General features: G+C 40.9%; 1 protein-coding gene across 1 annotated transcript; it reads right to left on the bottom strand.

The window, feature by feature from the left end:
• Nucleotides 1-441: 441 nt before the first annotated feature.
• On the bottom strand, nt 442-9,522 carry LOC135464020 (Rieske domain-containing protein-like). Its single transcript, XM_064741499.1, has 3 exons — nt 9,306-9,522; nt 1,734-1,849; nt 442-574 (listed from the first exon to the last, which is right to left on the bottom strand). The coding sequence occupies exons 1-3, from the start codon at nt 9,520-9,522 to the stop codon at nt 491-493; spliced, it is 417 nt and encodes a 138-aa protein (XP_064597569.1). The 3' UTR covers nt 442-490.
• Nucleotides 9,523-11,728: the final 2,206 nt, after the last annotated feature.

The raw sequence follows: 11,728 nt of genomic DNA, 5'->3' as shown, positions 1-11,728 counted from the left end.
TCCAATCAGGCCTACATGTATTTTATGTACAAATAAAACGTTTATAAATAAAAAGCTTGCTTTCTTTTCATATTCGTTCTTTGGCTTATCGTGGTTAGGACCTATCTTCCTATGATACGTCAAATTCATGGAAGTGACACTTTTCCAGGCCGGAAGTGGATCCGGTGTGTCACATGACCACAACACGCTATCCGATTGGGTAAGGTGCCATAGTACTATGGAATGCAGATCACTGTTGCTGCAACATGTTCTATTAAAAGTAAATAAAGAAATAAAAAAAATTACATGTCGTGAAAAAGAATCAAATTGATATATCGAAAACAGAACAAGGAAAATTAGGAAAAAATCCTTTGTTCATTTATTTCTTTCATCACAAAATGTAATGATAAATACATGATGCAGATCAAAGAATATATAACGATAAAATTGCAAAATTTGCCGTCACTCTTTAAATAGTTTCTAAAGAAACGAGTAGAAAGTGAAGGCTTGTCTAGAGAAAAGGGTGTAATGATAGCTCTGTTTCGTATTGAATATATAACTGTCCTTTCTCAACCTTGACCGGGTGAACGTCTTGCTGAAAATAGAGAAAACAGGTTGAAGGAAGACATTAGGACTGTATTTGAGCCACGTGGGAGTGTTTGTCCAGCAGCGAAGAAATCCTTGTCATGCGCACTGGACACAACTAATGGATTTCATTGTTACTTGTTGGCAACGTTGAAATGATCTTGTAAGGTTTATTTATTTATTTGATTGGTATTTTACGCCGGACTCAAGAATATTTCACTTATACGACCAGCATTAAGGTGGGTGGAAACCGGGCAGAGCCCGGGGGAAACCCACGACCATCCGCCACGTCAGCCGGAGAGGAAGATCTTGTAAGGTGACACATGTTCTAATGCAACAAATGTTCCTTAATTTACATTCCGGTTAGAATGAATGAATGTATGATTATAGCCTAAGGCCACATCACGGTATTACAGCCATTTCGTGGCAAGAATATGTTCAAAACATCAAATAATATACGGTTTTCGATACAATAAAGAGGACAAAGAAAATCCGACAAGAAAGAGGACGTCTCTAAAACCATGTAGTCGTTTCACAGAATTAAATAATTCTGTAGATGCTATTGATGTAAGCTGCTACACAAATTGAAATATAACTGCCTCACAAACTCGAAAGATTGTCACAAAATATGCTGCATTTGACACCAAGCGTAAATCTTTGTTTTGACTGCATCGCTGGCCTAACCCCTCTCCCTGCTATCTTTTACCAACCCACACACTGGATAACAGGCTGCTCACTGGCTCAGACGGTTAAAGCAATTGCACTCCAGGTTTACTCCAGGCAGGCCCATTTCGTCCACCTATAAACCTGACCTCTACATACAAATTTAGATGGAATATTTTTGAGCATGGAATAACACACCAATTAGTGAATCAATCATAACGTTGTCGAATGACATCGTCGTTATAGACCACTTAGAAAGCTAGAGTCTATGATCTGAACTCAGCTGTAAAACGATTCCTTGCAAAACCCCTTCCAGCAGTACGAATCCTTGCTATACAAAATAGAATGGATTTTTTATTGCCACAAATTCTTGCGGAATACTTTATAATAACTCTCTACAGAATGGTTTAAAATGGGTTGTGTTGTCGCCAAGATTGCATTTTACACACACAAATCAATCAAATAAATATATACACGAAAAAGCGGATTATACCGGGTATACTTACTCGAATACCTATTTCGTTTTTGCCTGTTTCTAAATCAAACATGTAGCCGTGCCATGGACACATGATGTGGGCGGATCCATTATAATCTTCTATTTCTCCGTTATACAGCGGGCCACCTGTAACAAAAGTGAATGGAAGATACATAAATTAGCCTTGCGATGTAAAACATCCACCTCACATTGAAAGTCAAGTCTTGCCGCAAAGCTTAATTGAGAAAGGTTACAGCTGATGTGTAGAAAAAACATTAGGTGTATATGCACCAAGACAACATGACACGACCATTATTAGATCATTATAAGAGGATATTAGATGACAACCACGAAAACATTTGGTGACTACTTTGATGACTATCAAAAAGCAGATGAATCAAAAGAAAGCTAATTTGTCATTCCATTATGTGCGGCAATAGTAGAACTTTCAACGCAACGCTAATTATTCATGATTCAGTATTGTGACGTCTGTAACCATCTATGAATTTCTCACACTTTCCGCTATGTTCAAGGAACAGAAAAATCGAAACACGACAAAGGGTGTTTTAAAGAAATGCCGTTATCATTATATGTTAGACGTTAAAAGAAATAACATCTGACATAAACTGAAAGTCAAGTCTTGCCGCAATGTTAAGCCAACTCATGGGAACGTTATATATTGCTGATCTGCTCCCGAGCTTCATTAAAAGTTATATTTAGACTCTCGTTTTCGTGTAATTTCCCGATTTATCATATATCATCAATACTGAGCTGTTGATCTGTCGCAATGAAGTAAACAAACACTGGTGTGTGAGATGGCATATCTGTCAGACAAACGTCAGCATCTCGTCCCTGATATGGACAACCAGCCAGCCCCTTGCTTGAGGTTTGATCTTTACCGTGGGGAATTGCTCTTCGTAATACCTTGTAGAATGTTGACCTTCAGACCTGACCTTGACAAGACAACAACGTGTTCACTTTTGAACGCAGTCATTTTACTCTCTAATACCCGGCTATATTCAGTAGTTGACCTTTGCTGACAGGCATTACGTTTTAAAAATTCATGAAGTCTACAATGACTCCTAAGGGTAAGTATACATATTTAAACAGTCCCAGGCTGACGGATTACTGTTCCAGACCATAATGGAAGTAATGACGCCTCAACCTCTTGCCGATTTCCTAACATGAAGCGCAGTTAGGTGAGTGAGGAGGAAAACATCCATCATTTGACGCAAATCCTTGAACAAATCACTCAGCTGTGTGTTAAGCACCGTTTCTTCATATAACAATACGAGGGATCGGAATATGCATCATTTTCCGTTAATTTTAAATGCAGTAAAATCACGGAAGCGTGTTAACAATTTGGCGTGTAAAGTTCAAGTAAATGGCTTTCCCAGGCATCGTTCCAAACGGGCACGCCCAAGGAAATGAGGCATGCTCTGGCATACTTGAAGCTATGTCATGTCATACATGACTCGCGTAGTCAACCGACTATACTTGAAGATTAGATCGCTGGAACCGGTTTCAGCCGAGCTAATGTTTATCAAAGATATGATTACGATGCCGCAACAAGCGCCATTAAACAAACTACCACCAGCACGATGCCACAACTGTCTGTCACGAATCACATGTAGAGGGCGATATGAAATACGGTGATAATGTTCAATGACCTGAATTGTTGCAATATCTCACAGAGGCAAGAAGAACACAATGTCTGCTTACTAATGACACTCATCAGAATCCGTTACCCGACACATGGCTTGTCTGAATAGCTGACAAGAAACTTTCCCTCGGTATTTCCGCAAGTTGACAAAGCCGGTCATAATCAAAATAAGTGCACTCTGGCACCTCCACGTCACTGTTACAAGGGTCTGGTCACTTCAATCAAAGAAATTTCGGCACAGCCGCGTCCGACCAAATAAGGGGCGATTAATTATTTAAGGGTCGAAATGACCAGAAGTTTTAGGGCCAGAACAGGGTAACCATTAAAGGATTGATCAAAACATCCAAATACAATTTTGTTTATAATGCTTGCCATGAACCTATTCTCGTCACCACAGAAAATGCGACCACAGAAAATGCGACCTCATTAGTTCTGGCAGATTTGAGCAAACGTATAATGGTTACATTGACTCAAGCTGACCCATTAAAAAGCAATAATAATGGAGTTGGTAATTTTGACCAGAGACACAGATGAAGAAAATTCTTAAAGTGAAAGAAACAGAAACACAGCTTTCTGCTTATAAATCAAACACTGCGCACAGGAGAGTTGATCAATAGAACGGGAGAACTGTAGACTAGTCACAACATATTGAAGGTCTTCCGAGGACGGCATAACAATTAGCTGGAGGGCAGATGCACGATTTAATGACGATCTTTTGCGCAAGGCATGTCTGTTTTCTACTGACCACTTACCTCCGGCACACCACAAAATTTCCAGTAAAAGGATAAAATATGTCCCTTTTAATGTTTGGAACAAAAAAAGTATGTAGACAGAGAAAGAGCGACAAACAACCTGAAAATTAAGAGCAGTCAGTCCCTATACTCAACCTTTTCCCATGTTTACTATCATGATACCGCTGACTACGACGAAGACATCAGCGACGACTATGATGAAGATATGATGATAATGATGATAACAACCACGTTCTAAGCAAGAATGTACAAAAGAAGAGCACTTGGAATCATCGTTTCCCCCAGGCCAATGGTTTTTGTTTTATTGACGTCAAATTCAACAGGCCCACATATAGACCCAGAAACAGGACCGATAACGGTAGCATATTTAACTGATACATAATAAATAAACATTTTTATATACAGTATGTAGATAAACGAAAATTTCATTTCGCAGATCCTCGATGTATATAATACAATGCCAAACGCTGAAGTATTTATATAAATACTGAAGTACATATAAGTGCATGCAGCATGCCCCCAATATCCCAGTGCTTTAAAACATTAGAACAGTAACAACTTTTTGCTCTGACGTTTAAACTTATTAAACTTCGTAATAAGCTTAAACGCCAGTCTCAAGGCAGGCATTTCGGATAGACGATGTGTCGTTGACGAAGATATATCCTAAAGCCCTTAATACCCGCCATAGACCCCCTCGTATAAACCTAGTATCCCCACTGAAATCTCCTCTGCCGAGGCCTGACAAATTAACACCGTCGATTTGCTGGAGTTTGACTCGGCTTGATTACGTCCGAGTGAATAAGATAGCGAAACATAGCTAGACAGACAACGACCGAGAAAAGAGCGATGTTATAGGGTTAGATGGAGGATATTGTTAGTTGAGCCATACAACTAAAAATTATGGGGAAGTAAGCAAGAACTATGCTCTCAGAAATCCCAATACTCTGGTGTAAGAAGCAAGATCCACTTGCGTGTGTTCTGCAAGCAGTTGAAGTACAGGCGAATAGATTAAAAAAGACAGGTTGGAAATAGATAGTAGCAAAGAACTATTTTATGGTAATGATTGCGGAAAATCAAGATTCGATCGTTAATGTAACAGATGGACAGACAAGTGATCTACATTTACAGGACCTCATGAAGACTCCACGGAAATGCCCATTAAAGTGTGAAAGACAAAATACCATAGAGTCAAAGTCAGACAGACATGAAGTTGAATGCACCAGGTTTGGGGGTTGTCAGAACTACAACAGGCGATTAGAAAAACGATTCGCCAGCTACGAAGACAATTATATTGACAACTTCTTTTCCTAACCCGTGTAAGCCGAGGAAGGAGAATCAAATAACAAACTAGCCGGAAAATGTTGTCATTGCGCTTCAGAGTACACTGGCCAGTCGAACAACAGTCATATACCAGCAAGAATATAGGCGGATGTTGTTCGTTGGGCGAATGGGTGTTATTTAGGCGGGTGGTGTTCTTTAGACGGCTGTTCTTTAGACGGATGGTGTTCTTTAAGCGGGTGATGTTCTTCAAGCGGATGGGTGTTTTTTCAGCGGATGTGTGTTCTTTAGGCGAATGGGTGTTCTTTAGGCGGATGGTGTGCCTAGCAGATCGCTTTTTATTTTCCTAGCTGCATCAGCTGGTGAGATTGTCAAGAAACGCACTGCTACTTGTCATTTGGCTTTGAAACATTTTCCTGGAAAAATGCAAGGAAGAAATAATAAATCGCAAAAAAAGTAAACGAATATATATAGAGCCGAACCAACACCCTGATAAAAGATAATGCACTACAGATTTTATGAAACGTTTTGATCTTGAGTTAGGCCTATATCATACTTTTTTCTCTCGCTGTATTTTTCCTTTCCACGCTAGCTGGAAACATTTGCTAGTTTTACAAATGACTAATCATTCTCCCACGAATTCATCAAGTTGAAATGAACATGTCGACCCCAACGCTTGAAGTATCAGTCAGTATGCAGCGTACGGAAGGATTCTGAAGGGATCATGAAGAAAAGAGAGGAAGGAAGTGAAAAACGATGGACGGGCGCAAGGATTAAGGCCTTGCCAACACCATCGCTTTTTAGTCGATACTGTCATCTGAGAGGTAATGGTCCGGAACAAATAGGAAATAATGGTAAATTGTGACCTTTTGGTGATATCGATTTCCCTTCACTCAGTAAGAGCCTATCGATGTAGAGCCGTCCAATCTACACATACACCATCAGACATTATGTGTGAACACCGTGGAAACTTGCCTGCAGTTGATTGTCATTCTGATACATGGACCTTAATTGCCATCTTCGTGACGCCATCCTTTTACATAAGTGTTTTATTGTGAATAAAAAGCCATTTAGTATATCAAAGAAGTTGCTATATATATTTCAGCACTGATTAAGACATAAGCATCTAAATTTCATAAACCATTGACTTTTTATGCGCTTTGATTTTTAAGCACAGGGGTCTTCGTAAATGTTCGCATATCAAACGTACTTGTATGGGCTTTACGTCCACTTAATTATGCAGAACGTTAGTTCCCACAAAGCAAAGTTCGTGGGCGTACATTACAAAATAATGCATCCAGGCACTCCTTATAGCTTGAGGGGCCTCCGTGGCTCAGTTGGTTAGCGCGCTAGCGCAGCGTAACGACCCAGGAGTCTCTCACCAATGCGGTCGCTGTGAGTTCAAGTCCAGCTCATGCTTGCTTTCTCTCCGGCCGTGTGTGGGAAGGTCTGTCAGCTACCTGCGGATGGTCGTGGGTTTCCCCCGGGCTCTGCCCGGTTTCCACCCACCATAATGCTGGCCGCCGTCGGATAAGTGAAATATTCTTGAGTACGGCGTAAAACACCAATCAAAAAAAAAAAACCTTATAGCTTGAAGAAATTCTGAGGCAGTGATTTTCTGATTAGGTCACATTTCAAGTGACATACCAAAGCGGAAGAGCAAATACAATGAAAACTTCTTGCCATACTCAACTTCTGTCAAGATCCGCGTTTTTGAAAACACATTAACACGCTAAGATTCCCAGGAGAATAGCAATGGAATCAATGACTGCTAATAAAGTAAATGACAAAATCTGGAATACCACTGTTTCGGTCGCTTTCATTAATTTTTAATTTAGTCCCTAACCCTTTTCTGCAAAATACATTACAAGAGATTTGAACCCGTTTTAGACCCATAGGCCTTCGCTTGACGGGATAGTATTACAACTCAAACAGAGACGTCGTGTTCGTCGTGTTCAGGCTATAATAATAACTAATAACAATTAATAGCGTGACAATATTAAGGCGATATTTGACAAACGTGTTCAAGATTCCTATTATTACAGAATACAGGGCAATATGTCCATACATTCTGCAGTAATGAATGATCCATTGCAAACCTATGTTTGGATGGATATTATTAGGCCACACCTCCGTGTAGGTTACGGCAAATACCCCAGTGCAGTAGATCAAGAATATATCAGTCAGATGTGACAGTGTGACATCTGACAGAAGCTTTGAATCTGTAATCTGTCAGGCTTTATCCTCTAGTACACTGTAGTGATATTCCCACCTGTTCCAACCTGATGAGATATTAATGAGAAAGTCAGGCCTGAAAACAGACCTACTTGGTGACGCAGCAGGTGCAGAACAGGTTGTGCTTGACATTCGCTTAGTGTTACCACGTTACGGACCCTGAGAGCAATTATAAAATAGAACTGCACAACGGTGTGTATCCAATGCGGAGCATACAGAATAAACATGTGCAGATGCTCTGAAGTCATTGGCCAGGTGATACTGTGACAGAAATGGAAAACCCGCTAATCACTGTATTAAATATCATAGTGAGACCGCGTTTGATTGTAGACAGAACTACAGGAGATTCTTTTCGTTTCTAATTGGGCGATTCCTACCACCATTGAGGTATTAGGGAGATGTATAACCTACCACCAGTGAAGTGTGAGGGAGGTATATAACTGTGCATATACCCGCCTCATCTTCGTCTGTTTGACCGTTAGTGATGTTTTGGCACACTCTGCACGAAGTCCTTGTATCTAGAAGTAATTGGGCTGCTTTCAAGATAATGTCTACAGTAAGCCGTAGACGATTAGTTCAAACCCCATCCTCTCAAAACTAAACCAACAAAAAAATCAGGGAGAAACTGGAGCGGCCTGGAATTAGTATGGCTTTGCATAGTTTGACCATTGTATCAACCAACCCAGACATGGTATTCATTTCGTGTTATAAATGTCAGGATTTGAGATAAATTGCACATATATTTCAACAATAGCAAAATCAATACACCATTAAAGCCCCACCGGGCTTACTGTAGTAGATTTATGTAAGACACTAAAAGCTCCGATGTAGCGCACCAAGCAGAGCACATCATACATACTGTGGCGACGTGTGGGGTCTGGCAGAAATGATCCCAATCAATGACATATACTGTTTGCAGTGAGAAGCCTTATTACCTTCCATTGATTCTTGTTAGCTGGATTCGGTCCACAGTAGTGTGGTACATTAAACTGACAAATATAACGGCAATTGCACCACTTATCACATGACCGAACTACGTAAGTATGCCACAAACGACCGTGGATATGTAGACTAATGTTTAGTGAAAATATCCATTACGGTCACGTTTGTCCAATACAGAGGTCTTCTGTCTGCTAATATGTATGTATACTATCAACGGAACCTTAGTCTCACAGGGCAACTAATATTCTGCTATGGTAACGTTCCATTCCTGACGGGGTAATTATACAGTCTGATATTGGTGAGGAAAATCCACCTACTATGCCGAGTTGATTCGCTGAATGGCATCAAGTGACGGTGTACCGACGTATAGACATCACATTCAACTGCCTTTATGGACACGCGACATGCAAAGAGGCCGATAAAAGCACTGTTAGCAATTAGGAAGCGTTTGTTCGCACAGGAATTGCACTACGCTGTGCCTCAGCTCAATGTAGACAGCGGAATGCTGAAGGTGGGGTCGGGTGGAGGGATGCGGTGGGAGGCTGTTGGCTGGGGGTTAAGAGACATGAGGGTTCAGACGTCATTTTGTCGCAACCATTTATGCCACACATTTATGACACATTAAGGCAAATCATTGACAATTTCACATTAACACACATGCTTGATGCTCAAATTGCCGTACCGAACAGATCCAGTTAAAACACACCATTCAGGAAAATATCGAATTACTCACCCATGTGGCTACACCAGGCTGTCATCGCATAAAACTTTCCGTCTTTGTAAAATAAACCCAGGTCAAAGTATTTCCCTTTCTTGGAGTGTACTCTTTGACATTTCCGCTTCCGTAGCTCGTAATAGTCTCCAATTTGCCTCCACTGAAGCGCGTTGGTGGCAGAGGACAGCTCCGTGGAACGATCCGGGGAACAATCGGTGGACACTGCAGTAGCCATGTTTTGACAGCGTATCGTCGACAACCCTCAAAACTCCTTTCCCCAATGGAAATCGCCTTCAAACAGAATGTTTTATATAGAGTGTAGGTTGCTAGGGCAACCCAGGAAGCACCTCTTCACAGGTTATGGCTGAACAGCACCAGTGACATTCTCCGTACTTGCGGGTGTGTTCGGAGCAGCACCAGTGATCAGGGGCGATGGATTTCGATCAGGCGGACGATCTATAGCGTCTGAGTGACGCGAACATCCAGCAATCTCCAGCCGGAATGGAGACATGTTCAAGATGAGTTTATCGATCAGCTGTATTGTTTCCTCTCCAGAAGGCATCTCCATTTATTGGGAACCAGAAGGCTTGAGAAAACAGATGGGCTGTGACAGGTGGTGATCCAGTTTACAGCACCTTCCGGACGCTCTTATGCCCCACTCATAATGAGCTTGTCGCTAAAACGCATTCGACATAAACAGGTCTGCTCATGTATGTTACAGCCGTTTTCGCTATTCCCGTCTTACACGCAGACCCACATAAATAAATAAATAAATAAATAAATAATTTTATTTTTATCAACCAATTTTCCTGAACGTCTACGTCATACATCTGAATGGCAAGCTACAGCCCATGTAATCTGACCAAAGAGCATCTGTATGTCACAGGATTTCGACGCCATCCTAGTGGACGTCGTATAACCATCACTACATATGTATTCTCACGCCCTTTGCCCCAAGGCAGCCTTAGTAAACCTATATGAGAAATAGTTTCCATAGGACAATGGCAACATTGATTAAATAGTACTGTGTTCCCAATGCAGTGTTCAGTCAGTTATGGAAGCCAGATAAGGCCGTCATCGCACCATTGTACTCCTGGGAATCTTTCCACTGTGTCATCGCTGCGTGACATCGTGCCCTCGCTTCGCTTCATCGTGCCATCGTTTCGCTTCAAGGTGCCATCGCTTGCCATCTTGGTATACGTATTTCCTGTGCTGCAACGGTAAGCATATGATCAATATATAGGACGCTGGCCACACTTTACTTTTTTTTTCTTTTTTCTTTTAACTTTCGGAAGCTCTTTCAGGGTTGCAAACTTATTGCACCCGGTTCTAAAGCAATTTTTAAGTCCCATATATAACCATTAGATACTAGAGTTACTATTTTCTTGGACACTGAAATCATCTTCAGTTTTTTCCTCAAATTTTGTTGTCGACAGGAACCAACAAGTGCACACATGGTTTTGTTCAACCAACATAAAGCACTGTCAGTATAGTTATATAGAAAGGCGCCATAAACAATTGTGAGCTCGTGGGGGCTCCGTGGCAGAGGTGGTTAGTGTGTCAACAAGGCGCAATGACCAAGGGGCCTCTGACCAATGCGGTCGCTGTGAGTTCAAGTGTCATAGTGGCTTCCTCTCTGGCTAAACGTGGGAAGGCCTGACAGCAACCTGCGGACGGTCGTGAGTTTCCTCCGGGCTCTGTCCGTTTTCCTCCCACCTTAAACTGTCGTATAAGTTAAATATTCTCGAGTATGGCGCCAAACACCAGTCAAATAAAAACATAAATTTTGGACTTCAAATGTCTTAGATATAGCAATATATTATCTTATGTACATAATTACAAACCGCTTGCATATGAATCATATTTTACTATAAGGCAATGTTCATACCTTACCTTCTTACATGCAAACGCATAAAATCTTACTGTTACATGTAAGCCTTCAGCTTTTCAACTACAGTCAATGCTAAAAGCAAATCCAGTCCAATCACAATATGTGTAATAACACTCTCCATTGTGTGCAAGTCGGTTTTGGTGACGTGCATGGAATGGCACCAGGATGTTTTTCAAGTACATAATTATCGTTTATAAATAGATTGCATGACATCAACTGTAAACAACAGACTATTTCGTTAAATTCACTGTGCGTCATTCATTTATGTTGCTTCGATCGGAATGACATGGTTAATTAAGGTACACTGACAACCATGCTACCGTGCCGAAAATAACTTCAATTTACCTTGTACACATCACGTCATCTGAGCACCATGGAGATTTGAAAAGGGATAACATTAACACTTTCTTTAAATACTGGTCTGTAACATGTTGTATACTTCACACTGAGCTTTGAAAAACATTTATGTTTATGCTATACAGTAAGTTACACGTTTGTACATCTTTGTATTCCGACTGCAGTTGCGAACGTCTTGTTCTCTCTAATCAAC

Source organism: Liolophura sinensis, chromosome 1, assembly GCF_032854445.1.
Source record: "Liolophura sinensis isolate JHLJ2023 chromosome 1, CUHK_Ljap_v2, whole genome shotgun sequence".
Lineage (NCBI taxonomy): Eukaryota > Metazoa > Mollusca > Polyplacophora > Chitonida > Chitonidae > Liolophura > Liolophura sinensis.
This window is presented reverse-complemented; position numbering and strand designations above follow the sequence as displayed.

Coding starts and splice junctions, on each gene's coding strand:
- LOC135464020 (XM_064741499.1), bottom strand. CDS start 9,522: ATGGCTACTGCAGTGTCCACCGATTGTTCCCCGGATCGTTCCACGGAG. Junction 1,850..9,305: donor AGCCTGGTGTAGCCACATGG/GTGAGTAATTCG, acceptor CTTTTGTTACAG/GTGGCCCGCTGTATAACGGA. Junction 575..1,733: donor AAAACGAAATAGGTATTCGA/GTAAGTATACCC, acceptor CTCTATTTTCAG/CAAGACGTTCACCCGGTCAA.